This window comes from Anolis sagrei, chromosome 3 (assembly GCF_037176765.1).
Source record: "Anolis sagrei isolate rAnoSag1 chromosome 3, rAnoSag1.mat, whole genome shotgun sequence".
In the NCBI taxonomy this organism is placed as follows: Eukaryota; Metazoa; Chordata; class Lepidosauria; order Squamata; family Dactyloidae; genus Anolis; species Anolis sagrei.
Genome location: NC_090023.1, coordinates 108526406 through 108539728, shown reverse-complemented (window position 1 = coordinate 108539728; position 13323 = coordinate 108526406). Strand labels below are relative to the sequence as shown.

Sequence of the window (13323 nt, the reverse complement as noted above, 5' to 3'; positions counted from 1 at the left end):
CAAATTACATTATGATTTTACAAATGAAGCACCAAAATATCATGTTTTACAACAAATTGACAAAAACAGCAGTTCAATACACGGTAACATGTAGTAATTACCATATTTACGAATTTAGGACCAAACATCGCAATGTATTAAAACAGCTGTGGATCTGGGCGGGAGGCAGACTACACTGGATAATACAGAACATTGGATGAGCAAAGGCTGGATAAGTGAGACTCTATTGTATGTCTTTTCACATGGGAATAAACTACATCTGAGAATGCTTCTTCTTAAGCTTCAAATGATCATGACCATGGATATGCTATAATGCAAGTCTTTAATTGGCTTTACATTTCAAGATGTATCACCTCTGTGTTCGTTATAGAATTTTGTTATATGGATCACCCTTAAACCAACAAAAATTTATCTCATTGGCTTGCATACTAAATTTTGGGTCAGGGAGGACTTCATGAAATGACACCCATAGAATCATAGCATCACTGAGTTGGAAGAGACTTTGTTTGCCATCCAGTCCAACCCCATTCTGCCAAGAAGCAGGAGAATCACATTCAAAGCACTCCCAACAGATGACCATCCAGCCTCTAAAAGCCTCCAAAGAAGGAACCTCCACCACAATCTGTTATAATTCCCAGACCACTGAAAATCTAATCCCAACAATAAAAGGGATGATATTAAATAATGGCAAGTGGAATCAGTAAAGAAAAGAACCCCAAATATCTACCCTTAAGGTTACAGAACTGCCTTTGTGTTCATATAGGGGACTCTTTGGTTTAACCTATTATATGAAGATGAACATGGAGTTCAAATATTAGCTGACTGCCTCACTTTAGATTATGCTTGTAATCTTTTCAGAAACATATGTAGATCAGGCATGGGCAAACTTGGGCCCTCCACGTGTTTTGGACTTCAACTCCCACAATTCCTAACAGCCTCAGGCCCTTTCCTTTTCTCCCTCAGACACTTAAGGAATTCAGGGAGTTGAAGTCCAAAACACCGGGAGGGCCGAAGTTTGCCCATGCCTGCGGTGGAGTGATTTCACATTTCAGCTTGTTTTTAAAGTGGCTTACAAGTGAAAGTCCAAATTTCCAAATACGCCAGGCTCTAGAAAACAGAAATAGGGGGAAAACACTTTCTGTCCAAGACAACTGACTGTACTACTTTTGCAACAAGTAACCAGACAAGTAGAGAAGCAACAACGATTTCTTACAAGGACAACACAGAATTGAAAACAACCCATTCTTGGTCAACCAGGAAATCAAGAAGTTGACGTCTTTGCTGTTTTTCAGTCATTATATGGGTCATAAACATACAAATAAATATTGAAAAAGAAAGGCAATCACAATCATGTACATATTTTTTCAGTGTTTTAAGTAAATTGAGGACAATAAATTAAACGACAGTAAAAAAGAGAACAACTTTTAATTCAAGTGTTGTGTTCATATTTTTAAAATCCTACAACACATTGAACTCTTACCTTTTAAGCTTTTAGATACACTATTATTTCCCTTTAAAAGCTTGGACCATTTGATTGCTCTTCTGGTGAGTACTACTAAGTATCCAGAAAAGAAATCTTCATATGTCACATAGTCAAAGTCTGTGGGCCTTTCAAATCCATAGGAATCCACTCTGCAAGACAAACAGAGATTAGTTTTATGCAGCTAAATAAGCTCCATTTCTATACCCAAACAGAAGGTAATTCTCAGACAGACAGTGTGGAATTAACTGATTTTGGGAAACTTTGGGCCTTTCCACACAGCTGAATAAAATCCCACATTATCTGCTTTGAACTGAAATATATGGCAGTGTGGACTCAGATAACCCAGCTCAAAGTAGATATTGTGGGATTTTTTTGCTTTCATATTCTGGGTTATATGGGTGTGGAAGGGCCCTTTGAAGGGAGCAATAACCGTTCCTGCCAAAACATTTTCAAGATAACACTTGGAATGGGATTTTTGTGATTCTGAAGACATTCAAATAGTATCAAATTTGTTACTAGGAACTTTGGACTATTTCACACGATCCACTAAAACAATGAAAAGAGATAAGACTCCCACTCCACTTCTTCTGGGTCCCATGAAAAAAGGTAAATAATATGCTAAATCCATCAGCATACCACATATCCCATAGTGAATATTCACATCTCTGTTCCCACAATAGTGATCCAGAAAGAAGAAGATAAAAGGAACACTTCAACTTTTAATTTTCTTAGCATTGTAATTTTTTACTAAAGGAAAAAAAAACAGTATGCATATTTGGGTGTTATGCTTAATGATGGCTCAATAAAACAGAAATATGCCTAGTCCTCCTAAATTCATGCAGCCTTTCCTGAGCAATAGAAAGGACTTTGGAAGAGTTTGCTACGACTTTTAGTTAATTATGATTTCCCCTGTCATCCGAAATGAGGAACTGCAGCTAACACTTTTAGTAAGTTTAAATAAATCAACTTTCAACCCAAAAAAAATTGAAATTAAACTAACTTTAGTTCGTGTTAATTACAATTTGTGGGACTTAATTACAACAAAATGAACTGAACTAAAAGCAGAGGAAGGGGTCATGGTGACACAGCGGTTTAAACTACTAAGCTGCAGAACTTGCTGACCAGAAGGTCAGTGGTTCAAATCAGTGAGATGGGGTGAGCTCCCGTTATTAGCCCCAGCTTCTGCCAACCTAGCAGTTCAAAAATATGCAAATGTGAGTAGATCAAGGGATATGGCTTTGGCAGGAAGGTAACGGCATTTCATGCAGTCATGCTGGCCACATGACCTTGGAGGTGTCTACGGACAATGCCGACTCTTCAGCTTAAAAATGGAGATGAGCACCAACTGCTAGTTGGACACCCCTCAGAGTCAGACGCAACTAGACTCAAGGGGAAACCTTGACCTTTACTGAAAGTAGAGCCAGAATTTCTGAACTTCTTGTAGCTTCAAAGGAAGCATGAGAACAAAGCCTTCTGTATCTTGCCAAACAGTAGTTTAGGCTGAGGACCATGACGCAACCATAAGACTTTCTAATCAGAAAACCTATAGGTTCTTATGCACACACATATACCAATACATAATACATAAAGATATAGATATGGAAAATATATCAAAGAGGAAGGATTTTTATTTTCAATGCATTTGGAGGCCAACAGAGATTTGCCTTTTTATGCTATTAGGGACGTATCCATGGTTTCAGTTACACACAGTGAAAGAAAATATCTCTCCCCTCCACAAGAGTTTTGTGGGCCTCTTTAGATCCTCCAGTGCTATTCTATGGGAAGTGTCCAGCCCAAGTATTGTGAAAATATATTATACACAGTTGCATTTCTCCAGCAGTGTCTTGGAACATATCTTCAGCGGATACAGGGGTTGTACTGAATATTTTTTAAAGGATAGACATTTCTGCACATTTCAATCACACGTTTTGTCACAGGCCTTATTTCACACAGAGTAAATAGACACCTTGATTTCATGATATGTTTCATAACTGTAATGACAAAACGACATATGCAGTGTAAGGCTAGTGTGCAAGGGTCCTTTTCCATACTGCTTCATAATACTTACAAACTCTTTGTTTTCAGCTCTGTTTGGGTTTGCAGCTCTGTTATGCTGAGGTGATAGCAGCATACTACCTCTATTCTATGCTATTCCATCAGTTATTTATTTCTTTACTTAATATAGTTCTATACTGCTCTTCTCACCCTTGCAGGGGAGTCAGAGTGCATACAGTATGGCAATATTCAATGCCGCATAATCAACAACATAAAATACAATACATCAGTGCAATAAAACAAATAAAAACATACATATCATAAAACTTTAAAAGCATGATACCCAAAGTCCTCCTAAAGTCCTCCTTTGTGTGCTACATTGTGCTGAATTCTATGTTGCACTATCCAAATAACTGCAAAACCAGGTCTTCACTTTTTCCTGAACACCAGGAGGAAGGGAGTTCCACAACTGGGGGACCACCACCGAGAAGGCCCTGTCTCTCCTCCCCACCAGTCGCACTTGCAATGGGACCAAAAGCAGGCCCTCCCCCACGGAACTTAACTCTCTACAGGTTCATAGGAAGAAATACGTTCAGACAGATAAGTTGGACTGGAGCCATTTAGAGCTTTATAGGCCAAAGCCAGCACTCTGAATTGAGCTCGGTAGCAGATCGGCAGCCAGTGGAGCTGGCGCGACAGGGGGGTTGTATGCTCTCTGTACATTGCTGCAGTGAGCAACCTGGCTGTCGCCTGTTGGACTACTTGGAGCTTCCAAACAGTCTTCAAAGGCAGCCCCATGTAGAGCTTATTGCAGTAGTCTATTTGAGATGTAATGAGAGCATGAACTACCTTGGCCAAGTCTGACTTCCTAAGGTATGGGTGCAGCTTGCGTACAAGTTTTAATTGTGTGAAAGCTCCCCTGTCCACTCTTGAAACCTGGGGTTCCAGGCTCAGGTGTGAGTCCAGGAGGACTCCCAAGTGGCAAACCTGTGTCTTCAAGGAGAGTGTAACCCCGTCCAGAACAGGCTGTAACCCTACATCCTATTTGGCCTTTTGACTGACCAGGAGTACCTCTGTCTTGTCTGGATTCAATTTCAATTTGTTCACCCTCATCCAGACCGTCACAGCTGCCAAGCACCTGCTTAGGACCTGAACAGCCTCCTTAGTGAGAGGTGGGAAGGAGTAGTAGAGTTGGACGTCATCTGTGTACAGATGACATCGAACTCCAAAACTCTGGATGATCTCTCCCCGTGGCTTCATGTAGATATTAAACATAATACTGAACCCAGTGGGACCCCACAAGGCTGTGGGGCTGCGCAGGTGTCCCCAACAACACTGTCTGAGAGCAACCCTTCAGGAAGGTCTGCAGCCACTGCAGAACCGTGTCCCCAACCCCATTCCTGCGAGGCATACCAGAAGGATACCAGGTTCTATGCTATCAAAGGCCACTGAGAGGTCCAGAGAACCAACAGGGACAGACTCCCGCTGTGGAGTTCCCTATGTAGATCATCCACGAAAGAGATCAGTCTCAGTTCCATGACCCAGCCTAAAGCCGGACTGCGACAGTTCTCCAAAGTGAGTCTCCATAAAACCCTTTGATAACACATATGTGCATAAGAAATAAGGTATGAAGTACAGAAGGAGCTGGCTGTTACTCTTCAGGAATCAATGTGGACCCAAAATAGTCAATTTCACACTAATATATCTTCTATTTAATTGTCAGGATTAGAAATTCTACACTTTTGTAGCCTTGGTACATACATCCAAATGCAATTAGCTGTGATGACTAAACCAATCATCCAGAATACTGGAAGATACTACAGATTTTATTTCACCCTGAATCAACGATCATCTTGAAAATCGTCAATCTGAAATTCAGGACAAACATGCCAGAGTTGCCACCAACCGTATAATACATGAAAAAGTTTAACCAACAGATTTCACTATATGGAAAACAAACAAAAAATTACACAAACCCTGGGTCTTTCTACATGTTGATATGCAGCAGAACGATAAATATTGCATTAGCCACTGTCCCGTCATGATCATGGAAATATTGATCGAGCATCACTAATGTCTCATCTGTCCTGCTGTTCAGATTCCATTAAGGAAGCAGGCCTTTAGAATGACAAGGAATGCGTATCTATGACCCACAGCTTCTGTCTAGACAGCACCCAGTCTCTTCATAATCTCCAGTGACTATGGACTTCTGTATACATTAATATTTCTTTATTTATTGAGGTCACAGGTGCCTTGCAGAACTCAAAACACCTCAAATTACATTCCCATTGTAAATGTATTATTGTTTTATATGTGAAAGAAAATCTCTTCAATTACAGTATTCTAAAATATTTAAATACGTCATGCTTCTTGTGGTTTTTGAAGGCTTTCAGAACCAGAATCACTGGATTGCTGTGAGTTTTTTGGGCTGTATGGTCATGTCCCAGAAGCATTCTCTCCTGACGTTCGCCCACATCTATGGAAGGCATCCTCAGAGGTTGTGAGGTCTGTTGAAAACTAGGCAAGTGGGGTTTATATGTCTGTGGAATGTCCAGGGTGGGGGAAAGAACTCTTGTCTCTTGGAGGCAAGTATGGATGTTGCAATTGGCTACCTTATTTAATACTGAATGGCCTTACAGCTTCAAGGCCTGGCTGGTTGCTGACTGGGGGATCCTTTGTTGGGAGGTGTTTGCTGGCCCTGATTGATTCTTGTCTAGAGTTCCCCTGTGTTTGAGTGTTGTTCTTTATTTCCTGTTATAATTTTAGACTTTTTAAAATACTGGTAGCCAGATCTTGTTCATTTTCATGGTTCCTCCTTTCTGTTGAAACTGTCCACATGCTTGTGGATTTCAGTGGCTTCTCTGTATAGTCTGACATAGTGGTTGTTAGAGTGGTCCACCATTTCTGTGTTCTCAAATAATATGCTATGTCCAGGTTGGTTCATCAGGTGCCCTGCTAAGGCTGACTTCTCAAGTTGAATCAGTCTGCAGTGCCTTTCATGTTCCTTAATTCATATTTGGATGATGCTGTGTTTGGTGGTCCCTAGGTAGACTTGTTCACAGCTACAGAGGTGAGAGGATTCCTTGTCCTTTACTGAATGTAGCATTTGTTGGATTTTCTTAGTGGGTCTGTAGATAGTTTGTAGGTTCCTCATAACCTCTGAGGATGCCTGCCATAGGTGTGGGCAAAACTTCAGGAGAGAATGCTTCTGGAACATGGCCTAGAAAACTCACAGGAACCCAATCATGCTTCTTGCTAAGACAAAGAGGTTCGTGGCTGTTTCTTAGAAAATAAATAGCATAAAGAGTACCATATATACTTGAGTATAAGCTGACCCAAATATAAGCCGTGGCACCTAATTTTACCATAAAACTGGGGAAACGTATTATCCCAAGAATTAGCCGAGGGTGGGAAATGCCGCAGCTACTACTAAATGTCAAAATAAAATAAAAATAAAATTACATTAACTGAAGCATCAGTAGGATAAATGTTTTTGAATATTTACATAAAACTGTAATTTATGATAAGACTGTCCAACTCTGATTAAACCATTATTCTAATCTTCAATGTAAATGTGCTAACGTACCCTTCCAATAATAATAAAGTAATAATAAATAGAGTAAAATAATAAATGTAATAAAAATAATAAATAATAGAGAAAAATAATGGAAATGTAATAATTACAGTAATAATAGAGTAAAATAATAAATGCAATGATAACAATAATACATAGAGTAAAATAATAAATGTGATAAAATAATAAATAATAGAGGAATAATAATGGAAATGTAATAATTACAGTAATAATAGAGTAAAACAGTAAATGCAATAATAACCATAATAAATAGAGTAAAATAATAAATGTAATAAAATAATAATATTTATTTATTTATTTATTTACTGCATTTATATACCATCCCTCTCAGCCCGCAGGCAACTTGGGATGGTTTACAGTTGGTACCAAGACCATAAAATACAATTTCAATATAATAAAACAATTGAATAATAAAACCATAACAGGGTTAAAAGACCTAAACTTCTCCTCTGCAATATAGATGGGAAATCAGACATAGACTGATATTTATAGGGTTGGATATTCCCCCCTCACCCCCGGTGCCATCCCCACTACCTCTCTTTAGACTGCGTTGGATGATCTTCTGGGTTGTTATGTTTTAATAACTACTTGTATTGGTTTTTAGTTTAAATTTTAAAATTTGTTAAAAGTTTGAAGTGTATAACCCCTTGGGTTTGATGTGAATGTACGGGACTGGGTCCCCATGTTGTGATCTGGTCATTGACCATAATAAACTTTACTTACTTACATAACAGAATCAATAAAATCAATCAAAACATGTATCATTATTTTACTCTATTTTAATAGAGTAAAATAATGTAAAATGTAGTAATAATGATGATAATAATAATAACTGGGTGCAATGCTAAAAGATCTCAGTTGGCATTTGGAAACAATAAACATTGACAAAATCACGATCAGTCAACTGCAAAAGGCCACCTTACTTAGATCTGCGCGCATCATTTGAAAATACATCACACCGTCCTAAACGCTTGGGAAGTGTTTGACTTGTGATTTTGTGATACGAAACTCAGCATATATATCTCGTTTGCTGTGACATACAGTGTCTTTATATCAGTAAAATAACAAAGAGAGTAAGATAATAAATGTAATAAAAATAATAATAGTAATGGAGTAAAATAATAAATAACCTTGAATCTAATACAAGCCGAGGGGGAATTTTTTAGTCTAAAAAATGGGCTGAAAAATTCTGCTTATATTCGAGTATATATGGCAATTAAAAACTGTTGGGAAAATCCTATACTATCAAGTTGGGGTACCGCAAAATATTCTAAGAAATGAAAAAGTTTCTATGAAGTCTGACCTCCTAACAACCAAGTGGTACATAATTCCTCGGGGTTTGGGCTGTCCAGTTTTCTCTTAGGGAGATAAATTGAGTCCTTTGGTAATTGGGCTTTGAAAAGTAGGGAAATGAACATGACCAGTGAACCAGAGAGCAAGATATATAGTGTTCCCTGCAAATGTATACACCTCAACAACTTATAATTCTGGATGGCGTTGATATATTCCACCTCCCAAATGGACTGAAGATCTCAATAGTAAAGACAAGTGTTATGAAATTACACTTGTCAGCTTTTAAGCAAGGTTTGTAACTTTAAAGGAAGGTTTGCTTCCTCGATACAAGCAGGGACGCCTCAATTTAAGATGAAATGTGTAATTCCGACCCAACCATGATAATAACATCAATGGATCGGCTTAGCTTTCAAATAACCATGGATAAAAGGTGTATATGTTTCCTTTCTGGGAGGGAATGCCCTGTACACATTTCTCATTCATCTCCAGCTAGAGGAGGACACAATTAAGTTCATCCAAAGGGTCTTTCCAATTAGATAGAGGCTGTGAATACATCTACACCAGGTATGGGCCAACTTTGGGCCCTCCTGGTGTTTTGGACTCCAACTCCCACCATTCCTAACAGCCTCAGGCTTAAGCGGCTGAGGGGGAAAAGGAAGGGGCCTGAGGCTGTTAGGAATGGTGGGAGTTGAAGTCCAAAACAACCTGGAGGGCCCAAGTTGGCCCAGGCCTGATAGAGAGAGAGAGAGAGTCCAAAACACCAGGAGGGCCCAAGTTGGCCTACAATATTGCAGTCTGAAACCACTTAGTGAATTTCCTTGACTCCATGCTCTGGAATCAAGGCAGTTTGGGCTCTATCTCCTTCTCTGCCAGAGAGTGTTGATGCCCTTCCCAAAACTACAAATCCCAGGGCTCCACAGCATTGAGCCAAGGCAGTTCCAAGTGGTACCAAACTGCTTTAATTGGACAGTGTAGAGCCAGCCCCAGTTGCGGCTCCCACCAAACTTTCCTTCCTGGGAGTGAGAATCTCTCCCAACAAGTGCAAGCCTGCTCCTCCTTCCCATCAGGTTGCCTTGACTTCCTGTTGCACCTGAGGCACCTGGGGAGGGCCAGGCAAGAAGAAGGACTCCTGGCTGGGAAAGCCCAAGAGAGGGAAAAGTGCAGAGCTACCTGTGGACGTTGCTGTCGCGGGTCTCTTGCTTGGCTCGCCGCGCGTCCTCCGGCTCCATGGGGAAAGGGTCCGGGGGGCTCCTCCAGCACAGAATTGGGGGAGCCCCTCTTCCTCCTCCTCTTCCTCCGTCCTCCCGGCCTTTCTTGTGAGGAAGAGGAGCCAAAGTCCCTTCGCCGGGACCAGAAAGAGGCGAGGCGTCCTCCTCTGGGCTCCTCCTCCGTCTCCTCGGAAGCGCCAGGCTTTGGGTGGCAAGAGAGGGAGAGGCAGGAGCAAGAGGAGGAGGAGGAGAGCGCTTGGCAAAAGCACAGCCTGCCCTGCCTGGCCCTTTAAGGAGGAAGGGGCGCTTCCCAAAGGAACGGGCCTCCCCTCCCTCAAGCCTTGGACGGGGCTTAAAGGGGAAAAGCCGCCGGCAAATCTGGCCTTGGGCCCTCAGGAGCATCCCAGTCAAGACTTGGGAGTGGGAATTACCCAGGGTCTCCAGGCAGGGCTTCAAAGGGACTGACCAAACCATCCCTGAGCTCGAGAAAGCCACCCTAGGAGGCTCATGAAGAGCTACCTAGAGTTGCTCTACTCTGAACTCAAGAACGGAGAACGGAATGTTGGTGGGCAGGAAAAGAGATTTAAAGATGGGCTCAAAGCCAGCCTTAAAATCTCTGGAGGTCAGCTGTGACCAGCAGTGCTGCAGAATTTGAAGAGGCACGAATGGAGGGCAAAAGAGAGAAAGTGCCAAGAGGAAGGCGTGTCAAGCCAACCCCGACCGAGACCGCCATCCTCTTGGAAACCAATGCCCCCACTGTGGGAGAAGATGCAGATCAAGAATAGGGCTCCACAGTCACCTAGGGATCCACCAGAAAACTGATCCTGGAAGACTATCCTACTCAGCCAACTAGAGATCACCTAAGTAAGTAAGGAACCTAAGAGACAATCCAGGCATCCAGACCAACTACCTCCCATGCAGGAAAGGCCCGACAGATGGCAATCCGGCCTCTGCTTAAAAGCCTCTGAGGAAGGAGCTTCCACCACACTCTGAGGCAGAGAGGTCCATTGTTGGTCAGCTTTCACCATCAGGAAGTTCTTCCTAATGTTCACGTAGAATCATAAGAGTTGGAAGAGACCTCATGAGCCATCTGGACCAACTACCTCCCAAGCAGGAAAAGCCTCTGAGGAATGGGCTTCTACCACACTCTGAGGCAGAGAGGTCCATTGTTGGGCACCTCTCACCATCAGGAATTTCTTCCTGATGTTCGCATAGAGTCATAAGAGTTGAAAGAGACCTCATGGGCTATCCAGTCCAACCATATTCCACGCAGGAAAGGCACAATCAAAGCACCCCCGACAGATGGCCATCCAGCCTCTGCTTAAAAACCTCTGAGGAAAGGGCTTCTACCACACTCTGAGGCAGAAAGGACCATTGTTGGACAGCTCTCACCGTCAGGAAGTTCTTCCTGATGTTCACATAGAGTCATAAGAGTTGGAAGAGACCTCATGGGCCATCCAGTCTAACCACATCCCACACAGGAGAGGCACAATCAAAGCACACCCGACAGATGGCAATCCAGCCTCTGTTTAAAAGCCTCTAAGGAACGGAGAGGTCCATTGTTGGACAGCTCTCATCGTCAGGAAGTTCTTCCTAATGTTCATGTAGAATCATAGAACTGGAAAAAACCCTCCTGCCATTCGGCCCAACCACCTCACTTGCAGGAAAGGCACAATCAAAACACCCCCGACAGATGGCCATCCAGCCTCTGCTTAAAAGCCTCCGAAGAAGGAGCTTCCACCACACTCTGAGGCAGAGAGTTCCATTGTTGAACAGCTCTTGTCAGGAAGTTCTTCTCTCAACAAAGAATTTCCCCAGGCAGTAACAAAGTACACCTAAAAACTGTCAGGCCATCAAATGCTGATCAAGGCTGCCAATTGAAACATTCACACCTAGCTCCAACAGATAAGAGTTCTTTCTCCCACCCTGGACTTTTCACAGATATATAAACCCAATTTTCCTAGTTTCCAACAGACCTCACAACCTCTGAGGATGCCTGCCATAGATGCAGCTTCTAGGACATGGGCAGATAGCCTGAAAACCTACAACAACCCAGTTATTCCTAATGTTTACGTAGAATCATAAGAGTTGGAAGAGACCTCGTGGGCCATCCAGTCCAAACACCTCCCATGCAGGAAAGGCACAATTAAAGCAACCCTGACAGATTGCCATCCAGCCTCTGCTTAAAAGCCTCTGAGGAATGGGCTTCCACCACACTCTGAGGCAGAGAGGTCCATTGTTGGACAGCTCTCACCTTCAGGAAGTTCTTCCTAATGTTCACATAGAATCATAAGAGTTGGAAGAGACCTCATGGGCATTTCGGCCCAGCCACCTCCCATGCAGGAAAGGCACAATCAAAGCACCCCTGACAGATGGCCATCCAGCCCAGTTCTTCCCAATGTTCATGTAGAATCATAGAGTTGGAAGAGATCTCGTGGGTCATCCAGTCCAATCCTCTGCCAGGGAGCAGGAAAATCGCATTCAAAGCACCCTCCGCCAAAAAGTTTTTCCTAATGTTCATGTAGAATTGTAGAATTGGAGGAGACCATCCCAGTCATCCAGCCAAACCACCTCCCAAGCAGGAAAGGCACAATTAAACCACACCTGACAGATGATCATCCAGCCTCAGTTTAAAAGCCTCCGGAGAAGGAGCCTCCGCCACACTCCAGGGCAGAGAGTTCCACTGCTGAACAGCTCTCACGGTTAGGAAGTTCTTCCTAATGTTTAATGTAGAATCATAGAGTTGGAAGAGATCTCATAGGCCATCTGGTCCAATCCCCTGCCAGGAAGCAGGAAAATCACATTCAAGGGGGGGGGGCAGGCTGGATGAGTGACCCATTGTGTTCCATACAGATAATTGTCCAAGATGATGGGATTATCAAATCCAGGTGTGGGAAAGGGCAAGTGAGGTATATATATCTGTGAAATGTCCAGGGTGAGAGAAAGAACTCTTGTCTATTTGAGGCAGGTGTGAATGTTGCAATTGGCCACCTTGATTAGCGTTGAATGGCCTTGCAGCTTCAAAGACTGGCTGCTTCCTGCCTGGGAGAGTCCTTTTTTGGGAGGTGTTAGCTGGCCCTGATTGTTTCATGTCAGGAATTCCCTTATTGTTTGAATGTTTCTCTTTATTTACTGTCTTGATTTTAGAGTTTATTTAAATACTGGTAGCCAGAATTTGTTCATTTTCACGGGTTTCTCCTTTCTGTTGAAATTGTCCGCATACTTGTGGATTTCAGTGGCTTGTCTGTGTAGTCTGACATAGTGGTTGTTAGAGTGGTCCAGCATTTCTGTGTTCTCAAATAATATACGGTGTCCACGTGGGTTTCTGCTTCATTCCATTAAGGCTTTTTAAAGCATGCATTTAGCTCAAACATTTAACAGCCATTCAACTTAATAGTCACTTTCCTTCCTGTGCAACATAAATGCAATTGAATTAGATTTTGAGCTGATTAACATAAACCCATTAACATAAATGCAGAGTTCACCCAGAGGTTTTACATCAGTAAGTCATGGAAATGCACTGAGTGACCTGATGCAAGTCACACACTCTCAGCCTCAGAGGAACACAACATCAAGCCTTTGCAAAAACCCTGTGATGAAATTGCCTTAGGATCAGGACTTGAAGGCACACAACAAACTCTGAAAAAATCTGATTGTATAACCTTTTTAAAATAGCAGAAAACCTAGAAACAATGCTACAAATTGCTTTCGCCTTTCATGGTTCATTTGTGAGTTGTTGGCACCATAGC

General features: G+C 42.2%; 1 protein-coding gene across 2 annotated transcripts in view; it reads right to left on the bottom strand.

Moving 5' to 3' along the window:
* The window catches only part of GRTP1 (growth hormone regulated TBC protein 1), a 34733-nt gene extending 24670 nt beyond the window's left edge, over nt 1–10063 (bottom strand). The window contains exons 1-2 of one of the 2 annotated variants that reach the window (XM_060769648.2): nt 9537–10063; nt 1481–1632 (exon numbers count right to left, since the gene is read on the bottom strand). In XM_060769648.2, coding sequence (XP_060625631.2) covers nt 1481–1632; nt 9537–10048 — 664 coding nt within the window. In that variant the 5' untranslated portion in view covers nt 10049–10063. The remainder of the gene's footprint in view (nt 1–1480; nt 1633–9536) is intronic. The other variant, XM_060769647.2, reaches the window with a different exon arrangement.
* Nucleotides 10064–13323: the final 3260 nt, after the last annotated feature.